This window comes from Hypomesus transpacificus, chromosome 10 (genome assembly GCF_021917145.1).
Source record: "Hypomesus transpacificus isolate Combined female chromosome 10, fHypTra1, whole genome shotgun sequence".
NCBI lineage: Eukaryota > Metazoa > Chordata > Actinopteri > Osmeriformes > Osmeridae > Hypomesus > Hypomesus transpacificus.
In genome coordinates this window covers 8,326,988-8,346,983 of record NC_061069.1, presented here as the reverse complement: position 1 = coordinate 8,346,983, position 19,996 = coordinate 8,326,988, and the positions used below count along the sequence as shown (strand labels likewise).

The 19,996-nt window shown below is 45.7% G+C and overlaps 3 protein-coding genes across 3 annotated transcripts in view; 1 reads left to right on the top strand and 2 right to left on the bottom strand.

Moving 5' to 3' along the window:
- LOC124472334 (protein unc-13 homolog A-like) overlaps positions 1–4,128 on the bottom strand; it is a 9,355-nt gene extending 5,227 nt beyond the window's left edge. The window contains exons 1-4 of the mRNA XM_047027110.1: positions 4,107–4,128; positions 1,203–1,232; positions 905–1,004; positions 200–243 (exon numbers count right to left, since the gene is read on the bottom strand). Of these exons, the coding sequence (XP_046883066.1) occupies positions 200–243; positions 905–1,004; positions 1,203–1,232; positions 4,107–4,128 (196 nt within the window). The remainder of the gene's footprint in view (positions 1–199; positions 244–904; positions 1,005–1,202; positions 1,233–4,106) is intronic.
- A 1,256-nt stretch (positions 4,129–5,384) lies between these two features.
- LOC124472703 (BTB/POZ domain-containing protein 2) lies at positions 5,385–9,448 on the top strand. The gene is made up of 9 exons (XM_047027693.1): positions 5,385–5,986; positions 6,072–6,191; positions 6,331–6,487; positions 6,649–6,754; positions 6,881–7,078; positions 7,205–7,397; positions 7,569–7,656; positions 7,905–8,051; positions 8,256–9,448. The coding sequence occupies exons 1-9, from the start codon at positions 5,439–5,441 to the stop codon at positions 8,415–8,417; spliced, it is 1,719 nt and encodes a 572-aa protein (XP_046883649.1). The 5' UTR covers positions 5,385–5,438; the 3' UTR covers positions 8,418–9,448.
- A 61-nt stretch (positions 9,449–9,509) lies between these two features.
- LOC124472693 (elongation factor 2-like) lies at positions 9,510–14,921 on the bottom strand. Its single transcript, XM_047027668.1, has 14 exons — positions 14,817–14,921; positions 13,718–13,932; positions 13,375–13,556; positions 13,078–13,289; positions 12,796–12,977; positions 12,584–12,689; positions 12,196–12,448; positions 11,913–12,108; positions 11,459–11,582; positions 11,107–11,349; positions 10,646–10,999; positions 10,313–10,495; positions 10,098–10,230; positions 9,510–9,999 (listed from the first exon to the last, which is right to left on the bottom strand). Exons 1-14 carry the CDS (start codon positions 14,817–14,819, stop codon positions 9,806–9,808), a joined length of 2,580 nt encoding a protein of 859 aa, XP_046883624.1. The 5' UTR covers positions 14,820–14,921; the 3' UTR covers positions 9,510–9,805.
- Between the last annotated feature and the right edge of the window lie 5,075 nt (positions 14,922–19,996).

The window sequence follows — 19,996 nt, the reverse complement described above, 5'->3', positions numbered from 1 at the left end:
GGAGGGATTGGATAAAATGCCTGGAGGGAGTAAGTCGGAACTTTAATTAAAAAAAGAGGCAAGGCGGATTCCTTGATTCTTCTTGCGGTGACTCTTTTTACGGAAAGTGCTATTTTGATTGGTTGCCGGGACGGAGGGATTGGAGCCATTTAAAAGCAGTTTTGAAGGAGGGGTTGTGAACCTCTGCAGCACCCATTACATAACAGCTTCTCTGGTGCAACACTGTTACAACACTCAACGCCTCTGAACATCCCACAGGACACTGTGAGCAGGGAACACAAGAGCTCTCACACACACACCCTCACACACACACACACACAGGCGCTAGAGCGCTGTACAGCATCCCTCCGACCACCAGTCTTCTGACTCCCGGTCACATGGCCCCCGTGACAGAGATATGAACCTGATCTAAAACACCATGAAACTATCGACTGCGTGAGAGGGGAGAAGGATGAGAACTAGAGGAAGCGAGGCAGACACGAGGGCGGGGTAAGAACCAGGGAGAGGGTGGTGGGAGGAAGGAAGGGTGAAGAGGGAGAGTGCTAGCGGTACCGAGGGAGAAAAGAGGAAGGGAGGAGGGAGGGAGAGAGGGAGTATATACAGGCAGAGGAGGCTGCGATAGTGAGCGAGAGATTAAACAAAGAGGAAGATACGGTTGAGAGGTGAAAGTGAACATGTACTTGAGAGGGAACAATATAAGAGAGAGAGAGAGAGAGAGAGAGAGAGAGAGAGAGAGAGAGAGAGAGAGAGAGAGAGAGAGAGAGAGAGAGAGAGAGAGAGAGAGAGAGAGAGAGAGAGAGAGAGAGAAAGAGAGAGAGAGAGAGAGAGAGACAGAGAGACAGAGAGACAGAGAGGGGCAAAGTGTGAGAGGTCAAGTCAAAGAGGTAGAGGAGAGATGACTCACAACATGAAGTCCTGCTCCCAGCTAGGCAGGTTGCCCCTGACAGCGATGGTAGTGCTCTTCACATTCTGTACCTTCAGAGATACATAGGTGTTGAACTTCTCTGTCAGGGCCAGAAAGGAAGAGATACCGCAATTAAGATCAAGTAAAAGGACAACTTGGGTTTCAGGGAGTTATGTCTACTCAAGAGTTTTAAGAGGTTTTATATCAACTTATATGTGCTGATAATTGGTGGTTCTGCGCTGCATTCTGTCCTTATCCGAAAATAGCTCTTTTCTCATCGTAGAATCCAGGCCCTTACCTTGAGGTCCATCCAGCTTGGCTTTCTTTACTGTTGAGATAGAAAGAGGGATAGAGTCAAACAGGGGAGGCACCATCTGTCAGGACTACACCACACACACACACACCCACACCCACACACACACACACTGCATGCTGGGTGTATTTTCCTTCCTTCCTTCTCTTCAGTGCTCCAGTCCCACTCACTGAGAGAGCATGCGGACGTGCATGCATGTGCCCATGACAAGCTTCATAAGTAGGCCACTGTATCTCCCTCGTTCTTTTGTACACTATTGACGGAGACGCGTTATTGCTCCTCGGAGACATACACTGAACACTATAACCCAGGCTCGCTGCATGTACAAATGAAACCCAGCAGCAACCCAGCAGTTCCACTTCCTGTGCCATAAGGTACAGCCATCCTGGCAGGGCCTATTGCACACGTGCCAGAGACCTACAGTGATTCACACGTCGTGCATCAGGAGGATAGGGACCTGGTATGATGATGAGCTACAATGCATAGGCCATGTCTTATAGATACATACATGGAAAACACAAATGTTGAATCTGCAGTCCAGCTGAGGTAGAAAGAAAGGAAGTGTTCTAGAATCTAGACTGAAATGCTGGTTTGAAAGAAGAAAAAAATCAATTTTTGAGACATGTTTCTGCGGTACCTCTGGTCTAAAGGAGCAGTGTGTATCTGTGTCTGTGTTAAAGCACTCACTCATGCTCTCTCTCTCTCTCTCTCTCCCCCTCTTTCTCTCTCTCTCTCTCTCTCTCTCTGCATCCCTTTTAACCAGCTCTGACGTAAAACATCCATTTTTTATGTTCTCCTCTTTCTTTCTCTCTTTTTTCTCTCTCTCCTCTCAATCTGTCTCCCTTCCTATCTACACACACACAAGTACAACATATATTGTAGCCTAAGAATACACCTGACACTCCTGTTAACCAGCATGCTCCATACATTGCTTATCAAAAATACAGCACTGTGAGCTTTCCTATTCAACATCCCTCACTCCCACACATCCCATAATAATCTCCACGGGCCTGCCTGCATGGCCCCAATCTCCATAGCGACAGCAAAAAGAGAATCTGTGAACGCAAAATTACCCTGAGTCAGCGAGAGACACACACATCTGCAGGTTTGGTATGAAACAGAGCCGTTATTATGCAAGAAAGGGACATAAGGTATTCTAGCTTGTCTGTATTTTGTTCAAGTGAAATGTTCAGTAATTCCCAAACTACTGCTGACCTCAACATTTTCTTACAGGAGCGAATGTCTAAAGCTCTTCGACAGATCTGGTTGTCTTTTCCAAACACTGCTAGGTGGTACACATGTGCATGCTGAAAATGTCATCATATACAAGATGGTGGGAGCTGGGTTTTTCATCACTCCCCAACTGTTCAAGAGGAGGAAAACAGAATGAGGCTGATTGTGTTTTACAACCAGGACTAAAAACAACCTCAGTCATATTTCAGTACATGAGGAGGATCAATGAAAAGGGAATTGGATTCCAGAAGGCAGGAAGCTAATGCCTTACAACAACAGTGAGTCATACATCTTGCAGATGGAGTAATTCAGTGAGCACCTCCATCCACAAAAACAGAGCCTTAACCTTCATTTGGATAAAAGTGTCTGGTAAATTTAAAAAAAATGTCATTCTCTTTTTGTCTTTCTCACACAGTCAATGGTCTTCTATAACATTAACTCAAAGAACAACAGACAGATTAATCAACGAATGAGAGTACTGCTCATGCCATTACAACCTTTCAGACCTGTCAGAAAGGGAGAGAGAGAGATAGAGGGAGAGAGAGAGAGAGAGAGTGTGAGAGAGAGAGAGAGAGAGAGAGAGAGAGAGAGAGAGAGAGAGAGAGAGAGAGAGAGAGAGAGAGAGAGAGAGAGAGAGAGAGAGAGAGAAAATATGGAACCTATGACAGCATTCATTGACAGACTACAGTGAGCGCTCCTGTTTGTGAATGACCAATTCCCGCACGTCCCAATGACATCCTGCCGGCTACGGAAGAGCGGGAATGGAGTTTGTGGACTTATTCTCTGGTTAATTAGTTAAGAAGCCAATACAGTGAGTGCTATTCATCAGGTTCTGAAAAACAATCACAGCATCAATGGTTTTCTCGGAACGGGGCGTGATGAGGTGACGCCAATTTTCGTAGGGGAAAATGGCATTTCTGTCCATAGACACCGACGCGCATCGTGCACACCCCCGTAGTATTCCCTCACGACCGCGGCGGGGAATCGTGTATTGTAAGCGGTAGCTGTGCAGCAGCAACAGCAGCAGGGGCATCCTCTCTTCTCTACAGTGACTACCCACGCATTAACTAGCATGACACTCAGTAGCAGCACGAGCACAACTGAAACGGGGATACCCACATGGAGTAATAGTCTACAGCTGGTAATCACAATTGAATAAATTGCTTGTAAAAAGGGAATACTTATAAATTTACATTTTCATTTGATTTAAATGACCCGCATTTATGTCACAACTAGATAGGCTTTGCGGGCTCATATATGTTGTAGCCATTGTGACTATGGATGGTGCAATTTAAGGCGCTTTACATTCCATCCCAGTCTTTTTTAGAATAGCCTGCTCCTTTCATACACAATTGAGGGTACCGTTTTTATAGAAAGATCTTGTCGACAACCTGTTCTCAATTGAATTATTGGTCATTATGCTGATGATTTGTCACCAAAACGCACTGTCAGTCACAATAAGACTATCATATATTCTTACGGTCGTCTTGGTTGGCTGCTGTTCATTAAACAAAAACTCTCAAACAGGTCCTTCAAAAACGATGTTGGATTGGAGTTAAGATAGTCTATTTTGACAAATAGGACGAGTTCAATTATCTATTGACATAAAAAGGAGGACTAATCCAATACTTTCTATTTTATTCCTCTTTCTCTTACCTCCAACACATAGCAGGGACATCTCTGACAGTTGTGAGCGTCCCCGGCTGTCCTCTACCGGGAGCCTGGGTCCTCCGTGATTTTGTTGGCTCCTTATGTTGCCTAGCCTTGCTACTTTCTCGTGCAGATTATAGAGATCACTCTAATGCTAACGCAAGCGATTCGACACCATTCTACAAATAAGCCGGCCTCTGTCTTGAGATCGGTATGTATCTGTACAAGATTCCACGAACTCTCCCTTTCGTTCTCTGCATCGCCTCAGTCTCCCTCCACTCCACTCACGCGCACAGCCATCTTGTTTCAGCACGACTGCCGGGAGGACAGCTCCGCGCCAAGTGACGTCACGGTTGGTAAGAAGCAGGCACGGGGCCCCAGGAGAGATTTCTCTGAATGATGATCACAGGACTGGGGCCACTTCTTCCGGGGGAAGAAGGGGGCTGTAAGCTACTTCGTCCATACTGGACTCACTTTGAATAATAAACACCATTTTTGTCTGGTGCTGTGATTTCAGACATGAAGCTACAGCTCTGCTAATATACTACACCCATCTCAAATATCCATGATGTAACCTAGTTCATTTTAGAGAGCTTGATTGCAGGTGTGAACGAAAAGTCACAACACCCTGAAGTGTTTTTCTCAGAGACGTTCAGTCCTATTGAGGATGATATGGGATTCAGATATAGCCTACCAGCTATGGAGACTGTTTCATGTTACACTGAGGGCATGAGATAACAAGATCAACACACAAAGGGGCCTACATTTATCATACAATGTAAACGAATCTCTCTTCTCTTTGTTATGATTCCATAAAGACATATTCAATAAATTATTTCCTCCCTACATACTGATGGGAGATGGCCACTAAACATATGGGTCATTTGAAGGATTTCCAGTATGACTAGCCTGGTTTGCATATTCTGTAGCTATGAGCTGCCCATTTCTGACCAAGACGCCCCATGTGAGCTGTAATCCACCGCCATGTAGAAAGGACTTGGAAGTCGTAGACACACCCCTAACCAGTTACAGCACCAGTACCAGCACCCCCCCTCCACCCTCCAGTTTGATGGTGCACATGCTGTGGGCAGACGAATTACCCAGAACATTCTCAATTTATTTTTGCTTTAGTCAGAAATGTGTTTTAACTTGTCAAATACAACAGAATGGCATACCATACAACAATATGTAAAAATTGTTACAATGTTAATATTTTTTTCTTTAGAAAGTCCATACAGACTGCCTAGTAGGCTACATTGTTACTGAATAGGTGTATTTATCCAATCCCTGTTTTGTTTATGACTACGTCACCGTTCCGTCCAAGCTGTCAAAATCAAGATGGCTGCTGGGGACAACAGTGGCAGGCCTCCTTGCCTAAATTTCTCCGGATTAGGACCTTTGGGGAATAGTCAGCCCAGCAACAGCGCGTTTTCCATGCCTACTTCCAATAGTGGTGCCGCTGGTCCGGTTGGAGGGGCTCAGGGCACTGCAAGACGTTCCAACCCGCAGTCGGGGCCTGGTGGGGCTGAAAGCAACGGAGTTGCAGCAGGAAATCAGCCGAATACGCAGAACTCTGTTCAGCAAGCATTAGCTCATGGCGTCGCGGCACCCGGGATAGGCGCTGGAGTGACGGCCACCTCCGCGTCGAACATGATCACTACTGCTGCATCGAATGCTTCTCCCGCGGCCATACCAGCTACACACTCGTCACTTCCAGCAGCAGCAGCAGCGGCGGTTTTAGTCTATCGCGAGCCAGTCTACAATTGGCAAGCTACAAAAAGCACAGTGAAGGAGAGATTTGCTTTCCTCTTCAATAACGAAGTACTTAGTGACGTTCATTTTCTGGTGGGGAAGGGGATGGGGGTGCAGCGAATACCAGCACACAGGTAATGTTTTGTTATGTAGCACTAAATAACGCTATATCTGTATAATGCAACCTAGCTGTTACCAACGTGTCTTTTGTTTGGGTAGGTTCGTTCTCGCTGTGGGCAGTGCAGTCTTCGATGCAATGTTCAATGGAGGTATGGCAACCACCTCAACGGAAATAGAACTTCCTGACGTCGAACCTGCAGCCTTCCTGGCGTTGCTTAAGTAAGATGAATCACACACGTAGTATAATGCTAGTGTCAACAATTGTACTGCACTATGCCTGGCAACAGCCTCTGCTAAATGAATGTAACATGAGACGACGCCATAAACACGGTACACTAAGCACCACCATACTCCCTAGGTTCCTGTATTCCGATGAGGTCCAGATAGGGCCTGAGACGGTGATGACCACTCTGTACACAGCTAAGAAATATGCAGTGCCAGCCTTGGAGGCTCACTGTGTGGAGTTCCTTAAAAAGAACCTGCGAGCAGACAATGCTTTCATGCTGCTTACACAGGTCAGTTAACATTACCATCCTCTTCAACAGTGCCCTGTTGTCATTGCCACACATTTCCAAGGAGCATTGGGGTTTGTAGTCTAAACGAAATTCCTGGAGAATTAGGGAATGTGCTTCTCCAATGATCTGATAGGCCTGCATTTGTATGTGGTGTGTTTCAGGCTCGACTTTTCGATGAACCTCAGCTTGCTAGCTTGTGCCTGGAGAACATAGACAAGAACACAGGAGATGCCCTGGCGGCCGAGGGCTTCACTGACATCGACCTGGGTACAATGGGGCACTCTGGGTGCTGTAGTTCAATGTCCCACACATCCTCGTCTCCCACCACTAACTCTCTTCCCTCTGTCCGTTCCCTCCGCCCACCTCCCGTCTTTCCTAATCTCCCTCTGTCAGATACGCTGGTGGCAGTGCTGGAGAGAGACACCCTGGGAGTGAGGGAGGTGCGTCTGTTTGGGGCCGCAGTCCGTTGGGCAGAGGCAGAGACCCACAGACAGCAGCAGCAGCCTACTCCAGAGAACAAGCGCCGAGTCCTGGGCAAGGCCCTGGCTCTCATTCGCTTCCCTCTCATGACTATTGAGGAGTTTGCTGCAGGTATACACAGACACACACACACAGTGATAGAGAGTAGTAGTACACATTCAAACATAGGCAAACAGGAAAACCACACGCTGTCTCTCTCATACACACACACACTAATCGCTCTTGGTCCTACCTCAGGCCCAGCGCAGTCGAGCATCTTGACAGACCGAGAGGTGGTGAGTCTGTTCCTCCACTTCACGGTGAACCCCAAGCCCCGCGTGGAGTTCATCGACCGGCCGCGCTGCTGCCTCCGCGGGAAAGAGTGCAGCATCACGCGCTTTGGCCAGGTGGAGAGCCGCTGGGGCTACAGCGGCACCAGCGACCGCATCAGGTGACAACATGCCCGTTACACACACACACCTGTTACACACATACACACACACTCACACGCCCGTTACACACACAAACACACACACACACATGTAAGGAGCTCTATTTTAATTGAGCACGTCATCTTCACTTACCCTCTCTTCTTCTCCTATCCATTTCTCCTCTTTCCCAGGTTCTCAGTGAACAGAAGGATATTTGTGGTTGGCTTTGGGTTGTATGGATCCATACATGGACCCACAGACTACCAAGTCAACATCCAGGTATGGTCCCCTAACACTTGTGGGTTAGGGTTATGAATGGGTCGTTATCCAGCTCTGCAGAAGCCTGATAAAGACCATTCATTTGAATCAGGTGTGTTGGAGCAGGGAAACATCTAAAACATGCAGGGACAGGGTGCCCTAAGGACCAGGGTTAGGAACCACTGTCCCGTGTGGAATACACAGGACCCATAAACTGATGTGTCTGTGTTGATGAAGACATGTTGTTGTTGTCTCCCCCCCCCCAAAAGATCATCCACACAGACAGCAACACAGTGCTAGGGCAGAACGACACTGGCTTCAGCTGTGACGGCTCAGCCAACACCTTCAGAGTCATGTTCAAGGAACCGGTGGAAATCCTACCCAACGTCAACTACACTGCCTGCGCTACACTCAAGGTACATAGAACCACCCTGACGCCAGTACACATTGCCTTCACACGCAAATTGCTGGTCTCATGATTAGATAGTTTCATTTCAAGTTTCATACTAAGGGTAGAAATACCATGTGTGTAATACTGGTTAACAATAAAATCCTTACACACCCTCCCTCTCTCTCTCTCCCTCTCTCTCCCTCTCTCCATCGACCTCCCTCTATCTCAGGGTCCAGACTCTCACTACGGGACGAAGGGCATGCGGAAGGTGACCCACGAGTCGTCCGCCACCGGCACCAAGACCTGCTTCACCTTCTGCTACGCAGCGGGGAACAACAACGGCACCTCCGTGGAGGACGGCCAGATCCCAGAGGTCATCTTCTACTCATAAGTCACCTGACCCAAGCAGCACCTGAGACAGCAGGCAGGACTGCTGCAGCCTGACTGTTCTGCTCTCAAACCACACACTGCTGTTCTCTGTTTAGTACACTGGTGTTCTTCGTCTAGTGTCGACCTCGTTCGAAAACCAAGCTTTGGAGTTGTGCACTTCCTGGTGTCATTTGGGAGACTGTTTCTCAACGTGCTTCTGTGTCCCACCAACTGTAAGAGGGATTCACACAAATCTGATGAAGAGATAATGTATGTGACCGATCAAGGTGTAAAAGAAGAGGGGAGAACTGAAGTCAGGATTCAGACTGAGAGGGAAGCTTATCACTGTTTGTGAAAGGATACGTGGTCATGTATTTGGCACCAGTTGATCATTCTGCTTTTAACAGCATGAGGTGTGCAGTCCTGGAGACTGCTGGTTACAACGTGTGTGCATTTCAAGTACATTTGATCCTTTCAGTCCTTTGAGCTGTAAACCAGTGCAGATTTTTACTAGATTGCATTTTGTCTGGTCACTACCACCCTTGAGGTCATCATTGACTGACCCATTATGTTCAGATTAACATTTAGGATTCATTAATTATCAGTTTGAACCATTACAGCCTTGACTTCAATGTAGTTTTAGGAAAAACCTTTTCCCCTCACAATACAATGTTCTTAGGATGGGTAAATTACTGACATTTATTACTGTGTGTAGTTTGAATTAAATTAATAAATGCAAAATGGTATGTTAACATGAACTTTTGGCATTTTGTTACGCACAGCATAAACATTTAAAATTAACAGACCTGCCCTTTGTGTGCATTACAAATGTATTTGACAAACGTAACTGCACATGTCAGCTGCTCTTACTGCCAGACAGGTTTTACATTAGAGCCAACAGAACAAATGCAGCTTTCCTTCTGATGATGGCAGTGAGCAAAGCAGCTCTGGGTCTTGCATTGTTTCTCAAATCAATCTAAATCTAACCATGCACATTTTAATGTAAAAAGACTCCAACAGTATGTTCATAAGTTGGTGTAGCGTTATCCCCTTCAAATGTACAATATAAAATGTGAATGAACTGTAAAAAGATTAAAGAATGTCCACCACAAGCTCTAATTTTGGAATCTTTATTGAGTGATACCCCATGGTCTCCTTCACCGTGTGTCGGTTAGGCAAGCACTACTGTGCTCCGTGTACTGTACAGCTTCAGTGGAGAGGAAAAAATACAAGCATGTGTGACTCCAAACTTGACAGCCTAGCGTCAACCCTAGGCACTTGGTATACATCTGAAATGATTCCAGTTTTATGTAATAGTCCAATATTATAGTTCCATTGCAAAAATCTATCCAATCATTTCAGAGCAGTGCCTAGGGCGTGATGTGGCATTAGGCCTCTGGGAATTTTGGTTTACAACTTGTCGATGAAGTTGTCCAGAGCGGGGATACCCTCCTTCAGTCCTTTGCGTTTCCTGGTATCTACGACAACCTGGAAGGGCTTTGAGCTGGGCTCGCTGGGGTCTCCCTGCAGGATCTGCCAGTGGTCAAACACACACTGGGGGAAGGCCTTGCCACCGGTGTTGCTGCGCAAATCGGCTGTGAAACCTGGAGGAGGGAGGGAGATTGAGGAACACTCGTCAAACCCATCACACTGAGAAAGGAGGCCATCACACAACATTGTGTCGGACAGGCAGGACACTCACCGAAAGACTCATTGACTGGCAAGTAGGCCTTGACTGTGAAGATGGGTGTGCCCATCATATTGGACTCCTCAAACACATGACCTCTTCTCCTGTTCAGCACGCCGTAGATTCCTCCCACAGCATTTTCTGGGCACTGGTCAGACAGAAGACAGCAAACGGCTCAGTAACAGGAACTCTACAACGTGGAGTTCCTGACACACAGATGGGACACCCACCTGGATCTCCACCAAGTAGACTGGCTCCATGAGTCGGGGCTGGGCGGTGAGCTGGCAGGCCAACAGGACTCTGCGGGCGGTGGGAATGATCTGGCCACCACCACGGTGGATGGCATCTGTGTGCAGCGTCACATCATGGATGTCAAAGCGGACAGCTCTCATGTTCTCCTCACACAGCGCACCCTGCAGGAAGAGAAGGGACATTACAACACTTTAGACTTGGACAGAATCCTGCCGTGATGTCGTGTGTGTGAACCCATTAGGTCTCAGGGGTTGTGGAATGACCGATGGAATAGGATTGACATGCATTATGACATGACCCTGCAAACCCACCTCCTTGCTGGCCCACTGGAATCCAGCCACAACACTGTCCTTGATCTCATTGAGGTACTGCACTCCCTTGGTGACGTCCATCAGCAGGTTGGGCCCGGTACCATCTGGGCCGAAGCACCAGATCTTCCTGGACTCAGACACATCCCACTGATACTTGTCAGTGAGGAAACGGGCACGGGCCTTAAACTCCTGGCGAGGAGTCACATCGCCCTTTTCAATGTCTTCTGCCAGGCCATCAGGGAAGGGGCAGGCCTTCATGAACAGACGATTGTGCTTGTTGGGAGACTTGGACAGGCAAACCTGGTTAGACTCTTCGCTAACGGTCTCTCTGTAGGACACCACTGGGTCAGATTTCTGAAACGGGAGAAAGACAGGTCAGAGGTAAAAAAAGAAAAGGGACAAATGTCTTCCTGCACTCTTCCACAGCCCCCTTCCTCCCATCCCGTGTTCAGAAGCCTCACCTTCAGTGGGATGCCAGCGTGGTCTTCCTCCAGGTCCTTGAGGCAGATCTCCAGGTGGAGCTCTCCAGCCCCAGCGATGATGTGCTCCCCAGACTCCTCAGTGATACACTGCACCATGGGGTCAGACTTGGCCAGACGCTTCAGGCCCTCCACCAGCTTGGGCAGGTCAGCAGGGTTCTTGACCTCCACCGCCACCCTCACCACAGGGCTCACGCTGAACTTCATCATCCTCATGTTGTGGGCCTGAACACCAGAGTTGAACAAATGGTCAATTTGGACAGAAATGACTCGTTTCACATATTCAAGGAAGTACAGACTGTGACAATGTTAGTTTAAAAAAGTGATGTTTTACATGTTCAAAAGTAGTAATGGTCCCGGTTTTGACGAGGAACTGGTCCACTCCGACCAGTCCAACAATGTTCCCGCATGGCACATCCTCGATGGGCTCTACGTAACGCCCCATCATCAGGATGGTTCTGTGAGGGGACACAATTACAAAAAACAGATTTAAGTACTCGTTTGAAGACAAAGATGGGCATTACATTTATAGTTTAAATTTTTTTATTTTTTTTGTTACATTCCTAGTAAAAAAACTATTGTATTCCTAACATATCCAGCACCGTCTAAACTGATGGCTAAGCATCTATTAAAATGTTAATGCGGTTCAGTAATCAATCTCATCAAAAAGACAATTTGTATATACATGCACACCATAGTCCATGTTTACTCTGCAACTAGGGCAATTAATGGGCGAATTGCCCATTCCTACACAAGACACTGAAATGTGTATGATCATTAATAAACACCTTTGAATGGGTTTGAGGTAGAGGTCTTCCTTCTTGCCAGGAGTGAAGTTTGGACCCATGATGCGCACCTTCAAACCCGTGGACACAACGCCAGAGAAAACGCGTCCGAAAGCGTAGAAACGGCCCTTGTCAGTGGTGGGCACCATCTTGGAAATGTACATCATCAGAGGAGCCTTGGGATCGCAGTTCTTAATACCTGAGAGCGAGAAAGAGACATTATATACTATACACAAAAAGCAGTTACATTAGACAAATAAAGAAATGCACTTGTGCAGTGACTGACCCATGGCAACCTCGTCATCCTTAGGTCCCTCATAGAGCATGTCACAGCGGTACTTCTGGGCAGTGACGGGGGAAGGCAGGTGGATGGTGATCATCTGGAGCAGAGCCTCTCCGGCCGGCAGCCACTTCCTCATCACGGCCTTCAGCAGGGGCTTGCCCTCCTTGTCCTTGTCTTCATTGTCCAGCTTGATATCCAGCTTGTCAATCAACTTGGCAGTCTCCTCCTTGTTGAATTTCATGATGGCATCAAACACCTTGAGGGAAAGGAGATATTAACAAGAGAACGCAGGATAACGGGGTACATGAGACTACACCCTGGGTGACTTTTGAAAGGTGCTACTGACTTTCCTCTCCATTAATAAAACTATTTCACTTTTAGTTGAACTCACTTTGAAGATTGGGTCGAGGACAAGTTGGGTGAAGGTGCGAGGAAACTTCTTGCCGTCAGCGCCAGCTGATGATTTGCTAAACTTGTTAGCATCAGTGTCAAAATACCTGAAAAGGGGTCACATGTCACTAGTTAAATACCAACATAACAAAAGGATTGATAATTAAAATAAAAATCTTGAACTGAAGGCAAGATTTATGAGTGTGGATTTACCTGTCTCCCCAAAGTTTCTTCATCATGTCCTCCACCTTTTTACTCTTCTCCTCTGCAGTTGGCTTGGTGTCACCACCCTTGGCAGAGTACTTGGCCACATACATCTCAGCAAACTGCTTGAGGGTGAAGGCCCAGCCATGGAGGCCAGACCCAAAACCAACAGTTCCGATCTTTGGGTCAACCTGTAGATAATGAGCAAAATCGTACAATTAAGGATCTGTTGCATTGATAAACCTCTCCGTGAACATGCCGGGTGAGCCAGCATCCCCGCTGCCTACGCACCACGATGTTGCCCATGGGTCCCTCCTCCTCCTCGCCGTAGGTGCAGATGATGACGTTGACGTTCTCCACGATGCGCTGGAAGGTCTGGTAGAGGTCCTCGGGCTCCAGCTGCAGCTCCAGCAGGGCGCGGTCCATCTTGTTCATCATCAGGACAGGCTTGATCCTCTCGGCGATGGCTTGGCGCAGCACGGTCTCGGTCTGCACACACACCCCTGGGCAGAGAGAGAGAGGACCGGATAAGACCCCCCGACCAATACAGTCAGGACAGGCTGACGGGGCGGGGGAGAGCAGGCCTACCTGAGACGCAGTCGACCACCACCAGGGCTCCGTCGGTGACCCTGAGGGCGGCGGTGACTTCGGAGGAGAAATCCACGTGGCCAGGGGAGTCAATCAGGTTGATGAGGAATCCGGAGCCATCTTTGGTTTGCTTGATGAATGCCAAATCATCTTCGCTCAGCTCGTAGTACATGGAGATAGCCCTGCGGTCGAAATGTACAGGTGACGAGATTAAGGAGGGAGATGCTTTTAGTTGAGGTCACACTTCCTTGCTTAACCAGTGAGACTGGACTTGTGTCCCTGTTGATCAAGTACACTACTCAAGCAAATCTGCATGGCCAGAGAACCTTGATCCTTTACATACGTGGATTTGATGGTGATGCAGCGCTCCTGCTCGTCTTTGCGAGTGTCGGTGAAGCGGGTCTCCCCGGCACGAGCACCAGCAATGATGCCAGCCTTTGACACCAGAGAGTCAGTCAATGTGGACTTCCCATGGTCCACGTGAGCAATCACGGACATGTTCCTGATGTTGGACTTTTTGTCCATGATGTCACGGATTTGGTCTACTGTGAAGTTCACCTGAGGGGAAAAGCCATCATAGTTGGATCAGTTATCAATAATGGCCTACATCACCTTGGTAATAACGGCAGAGCTCTAATGGTGAAAGCTGAGGCATGTACATTGGGCATTGCGTTTTGGTTTAAAACTAAATGGTTTTAATACTTTATTTCTATAAATACAGTGAAACGTGAATTGCAGACCAAGGGGAACCAATTGCGATTCAAAACTGATTAGTCACTTCTTGGCAGCAGACCAGTACAACTCGCTAGAATTTTAATCACATGCCGGAACACGTCATCAAGTTGAGAACGCGTTCTTCCAAGTATGCTGACAAGCCACTGCAGAACGACAGTAAAGCCGGTTGACAAAAGGACAAATCTGTGTAGCCGGTGAAGTGCCATTTCCGCCATTTATGTAAAATTACACTAAAGGTTTTGACAATCAACCATATCGCATTTTGAATCCCCACTTATTTGCAACGCTAAAACCACAACAGGCATACCATCTGAACATCTAACACCTGATTGTTTGCTCAGCACTAGGCGGTTCCCGGTGCGGTGCGCTACGTACTTAACATTAGCCAATCATGAAGGTGATCATTTATATTTACTTCGTCTAGAAATATCTAACAAAACTACACACATAAAACATTTTTACAAAATTTCAAAAACGCTTCAAAAAGTCGAACGCCCAGAATGGTGGCAGAAACTGAGCTACGCAGTTTACCAGGCATTGTCATGCAGTTTTGTATAGAAGCATCCATTTTGGAAATGCCAGGTCGCTATTTAAGACCAAAAAGTCTCAAACAGATACATATGAAACGTTAAATAATTGAATTAACCATCAGATAGAGCTGCCTCCGGTCTATTTAACCATAAGTATACGTATTTGTTCTGACTTACCATTGTGACTGATGGTTATAGATCCGTTAGACGAAGAACTCCGACACGGATATACACTGCCTCCACGACAACGGATAGGCAGGAAAGAAGGAGTTGTGACATCCGACTCTATTTCACTTGGTTTACGTTCTCATGGCGTCAGCAGAAAGCGACGCCCCTTTTGTCATGGCACAGACGATTGTCCTCTAGAGGGCACTGTTACATTATACATTTTACAAAGCTGGCTTTCTAATTGTTGTTCCCTCAACACACACACACACACACACACACACTTCAGTGAATGACCAGCACACAAATAAACCACACCGCTTCCTGCATGCATGTATGTATAATAATAATAACGTTTATTTTTCTTCTTCTTCAAAAGGACCCCATGTCAGAATGCTGTTCATCAAAATCCAAATCTGAAACAGCTTTATTCTCCAAGTAAGTTTGCACCAATAAGGATATTACTAAGGCAGGAAGGTGCATTTTTTTCGTAGAAAAAAATATAAAAAGTAGACATTTAACAACAGTTTATCAATTATTCTAGCCAATACCAGACAATGTAAACAAATGAATATAAAATAAGAGTTCAATGTGGTTGGTGCAAACATTTTGCAATGTGCATTTAAATGACAGGTGGATTTCATGAGAGTGCTGGTGACAGTTGAGAGTTCTAGGCCTTATTGAAGAGGCCAGTTGCAGACGGAAATAAACTGTTCTTGTGGGGTGAGGTTTTGGTCCTGCTGGACCGCAGCCTCCTGCCAGAGGGGAGTGGCTGGAACAGTGTGTGTCCAGGGTGGGAGGAGTCAGCCACAATATTTCTTGCTCACCTCAGGGACCTATAGATGTGCAGGTCCTCAAGAAATTGCAGATTGAAGCCAATCACCTCAGCAGTGCGGTTGATACGCTGCAGTCTGCTCTTGTCCTTGGCAGTGGCCGCAGCATACAAGATGGTGATGGAGGAGGTGAAGATGGACTCAATGATGGCTGTGTAGAAGTGCACCATCATTGTCTTTGGCAGGTTGAGCTTCTTCAGCTGCCGCAGGAAGTATATCCTCTGTTGTGCTTTCTTGGTGAAGGGGCTGATGTTCAGCTGTTCCTGTCGGAGAGGAAGTCAGAGATCCACCAGCAGGTGGAGTCAGGCACGTTCAGCTGGGAGAGCTTGTCCTGCCCAGCAGAGCTGAAGTCCACATACAGGATCCTGGCGTATGATTCCGGGGAGTGCAGTTGCTGGAGGGTGAAGTGGAGGGCCATGTTAACTGTGTTGTCTGCAGACCTGTCAGCTCTGGAGGGAAATTGCAGGAGGTCCTCTCCTGGTCATCAATCAGAATCTGAATCTGAATCAGAAAGGGATTTATTCGCCATGAAAGTTTGCACAGACAAGGAATTTGCTTTGGCAGGAAGGTGCATACAATAAACATATAGGAATCTTAAATTTAGATATATGGTCTAACTATACTAAGGATACATAAACTAGCAATACTAAGTGGAATACAATTTAAAATAAAATATACAATAAAGTAGAATATAAGTTGCCATAAAATAAAATATAAGTTGCCAATTTACAGTATAAAATACAATATAAAATACAAATATTGTAAAATACAATAAAATACAACTGTAGCTCAGCATTGTACTCAATTATTTGTCAGCAGCTTATCAGTAAGATGAATGGGCAGGGCCTCAACATCTCCCTCTGCAACTGGGTTCTGGAGTTTTGAACTGGGAGACCACAGTCAGTCCAGGTTGGCAACAACATTTCCTGCTCCATCAGGTGCTCCTCAGGGCTGCATGCTCATTCTGCTGTTTACAATGTTGACCCTTCGCTGCACTGTTAAGCCCAGCTCCAACCACATTGTCAAGTTTGCTCAAGACACAACCATGGTGAGCCTCATCAGCAACAATGGCGAGACACCACATAAAGAGGAGGTGGCCCAACTGACTTAATGGTATGTTGCCAACAACCCAGGGCCGGACTGGCCATCGGGGATACCGGGAAATCCCCGGTGGGCCGACGGGATTGGGATGGTCCAAAAAAACGGCCCTCTGCAATTACCAACCGGCCCTCTGACATCGCCAGCAACTCATATTATTTAACGTCACAGCTTGAATACGTAAAAAAAGCTCTTAGACCTTTTGTAGTCTAGATTGACTGACTGATATTTATACTGCTCCTTGCAATCTGTATTTACACTCATGGTGCCGATTTTTCGAAAATTATCCAAAATAATGCTAAGTGTATATGGGTATTTTTCCAAGTAGGCCAATGACTGGTCGATACGTGCGACCGATGCATTGAGTGGACAACTCGCCGTGTTTTGAGTGGGCCGCGCACCGTTTACTGAGTGGGCCGGTCTGACAGTAAAACTCCCGGGCCACTTTTTCCCCCCAGTCCGTCCCTGCAACAACCTGACCGTGAACATGGGGAAAACATGTTGAACTTCAGAAAATCCTGCATTGATCACTTCTAGTTGACTGTAGAGAGTTCAGGCGTGGAGAGATTCAGCTACATTAAGTTCCTGGGGGTGCACGGTTGTGTATGACCTTGCCTTGTCCACCAACACCACATCAATAGTCAATAGGACCCACACAGCAGGAAAGACTATTTGTGTTTCCCTCCCCTCCATCCCACTTGCCGTTCCCAGTACAACAGTAAAACCTCCAGCGTTGTGAAGGACCCCTCCCACCCTTCCCAAAGTCTCTTCCAGCTTCTGCCATCATGCACATTGTTCCAAAGCACCCAGGCCTGCTCTGCCAGACTTCTTATCTTCTGCTTTCTCTCCGCTGTGAGGACTCTAAACCCCCAGTGAACAAATTGAGATCCCCCACACACATCCTCTATCTAAAGTATAGTGGATGTGTGTGTCCCAGGATCTTATTATTCAGTGGTCTATTACATTTGATTCACTTATTTGTTTTACAATGCAGCACAGTGGGTCCGTGAGGCATTTCATCACACTTTATGTCGGTATTGTACTGCTTATGGTGAAATGACAAATGAAAGCGAACTTGAAGTGAAATCAGTTTGTTTGACCTATGTTAGTGAGTACACAGACCTCACAGATAAGCCTAGCACTCATGTTGGTTTATGATGGCTCGATAAAGTTGAATCATACTGTCTATACATTGATCATAAGGGTGAGAGGGTGCATCTGGGTGCTTCTCAATAGTTTCAAGTGGCAGCTCCTCCGTGGTGCTGTCATCCTGGTTCGTCTCAGTGTATTTGCACTTTGTAACACTTGAGGCTCATGCAAACATTGCAAACACTCATGTCCCGTGCATTCAAGGTGGGGCAGGATTCTCAGTAAGTGCTGTGTACTGGTTAGGTCATATTTGCATTATGTGCACTTTGGAGCTCTCCAATCCACAGATAGAACAGCAATAAAGATAAGAGACTTAAACTTGCCAACAAGTAGTACAAATACAGATCAACCTGTGTCCTCTACCATAGATACGTGCATTTTAATGGCAAGAGAGAAGGGGGGGGCATGATTAGGCCTGCTGATGAATAAAGGAGTGTAATCTTGTACATCTTGTGATTAAAGTCCCTACACACACAAACTGACAATTAAACATCAGCGCTTTAAGAACATTGGATACAACAATGGTTTGTTTGGAATTCACAATGATTTAATTAGCTATTATTATCTGTGACGCTAGACAGACCTTTGTAGTTCCAATCTCAAAAGCGATTGATTTAGTCAGAAGGATTCAGATTGAAGAAATCCGTCATGGAGCACTTTGCCCATGGTTATGGGCTCCCCATTTGGTCAAAGCAGCAGTGATTGTCATAATTAAAATGTCTGATTATACTTTACTGAATTTATATCAGAGACAGTCTGTTCCTAGTGACTTCTTATTCGTTCTTCTTGTTTTTTCTTTTTGAGTTGCCAGCATGATGGCTTCCAAGGATTATAATCACAGTGAATCAATATGGAAATCCTCCAACTTCCCTGACTTGACAAAGGTTTTGGTTCCTTGTTATTGCCTGCGTAGGAAAAAAGCGAAAAGCATTTATTTTTGGGGGTCCACTTGATAAGTCCTTCTTTCAACAAATCCTATTCTTAGATCTTATTCTGGCTACAATGGACAAATAATCTCTACAACAAAAAAATATTAAGTATGTATTTAGTATAATTGTGATAGTCTCCCATTCACAGCTTGATTTCACACCCTACCACATCCATATTAGATTTATGCAATATTCTTTAGCCGCAATTTACCAAGAATGAACGTCTTTGTCTTCTCCCAGAAAATTGTCAATTTGGATCACAGAAAGGTCAACCTAGATGATGGGAGATTGACCATGAATACTTGAAAGATATAAATGCCCTCATCCAAAATCATCACTGCCAATACACTCTCTCAACAAAAATATTGTTCTTATATTAGTGTTTTTCACTTCCCTTTGAAAATATTACATAATCCATTACATAATCAAATATACTTTATGACTGTTATTGTGCTTAGACACACATTATCAGAAACGCTTAAATACTGAGATACTAGCTATGATAAGAACTGCAATCAAATAGCTGTTCTGATAAACTACAACAAAGCTATTAAGGCACAACTCCTCAGTAAATATTATAAATTGCATGAAGCACGTACACTTTATTTTATACAAATGATGTCTGGATAACATTTTATAATGGAACAAAGCATCCAGTAAGAGAGCACACAAAACGCTTAAATGAATAGAATTCTATTGAGCTCATTACGTAATATTAGTTCCATATGAAAGTTATTACAAATAATATCCAGATTGAAAAAATTACCCATTGGAAATGTAACATCGTTTATGTATTTCACATAATCCTTTTACAATCAAACTCTGGATAAAGAGATGAAACATGGACATGTGAAGGCAATCTGCAAGATAAACAAGAAATAAGACAAGACAATGTGAGACAAAGAGAATGTGAAAGTGTGAGGGGAATGAGAGCATATGTATTGTGTGAAAGGTCATTTCAGTGTTTTTAGTCATCATTTAAGACTGATTTGGCCTCGGACAATTTGTTGACCATTCAAAAGCTGTCCCTCATGCCCTCATTTGTTAACTCATTTGTCTGTCAAAGACATTAGACCAATGGGGTTAAAAGCAGCATGCTTTAATGGAATTTCATTGGAAGGGGGCCAATGGGGTTGAAAGCAGCATGCTTTAATGGAATTTCAACTTTGTCCCATGGAACAGG

Bases quoted from the DNA above. Each gene is read 5' to 3' on its own strand.
- LOC124472693 (XM_047027668.1), bottom strand. The intron at 12,449-12,583 runs GTGAGTTCAACT...CTTTCCCTCAAG, and splicing joins TCCTCGACCCAATCTTCAAA to GTGTTTGATGCCATCATGAA. The intron at 11,350-11,458 runs GTAAAACATCAC...TCTGGTGTTCAG, and splicing joins CCATTACTACTTTTGAACAT to GCCCACAACATGAGGATGAT.
- LOC124472703 (XM_047027693.1), top strand. From the start codon at position 5,439: ATGGCTGCTGGGGACAACAGTGGCAGGCCTCCTTGCCTAAATTTCTCC. The intron at 7,398-7,568 runs GTGACAACATGC...CCTCTTTCCCAG, and splicing joins GGCACCAGCGACCGCATCAG to GTTCTCAGTGAACAGAAGGA. The intron at 8,052-8,255 runs GTACATAGAACC...CCTCTATCTCAG, and splicing joins CTGCCTGCGCTACACTCAAG to GGTCCAGACTCTCACTACGG.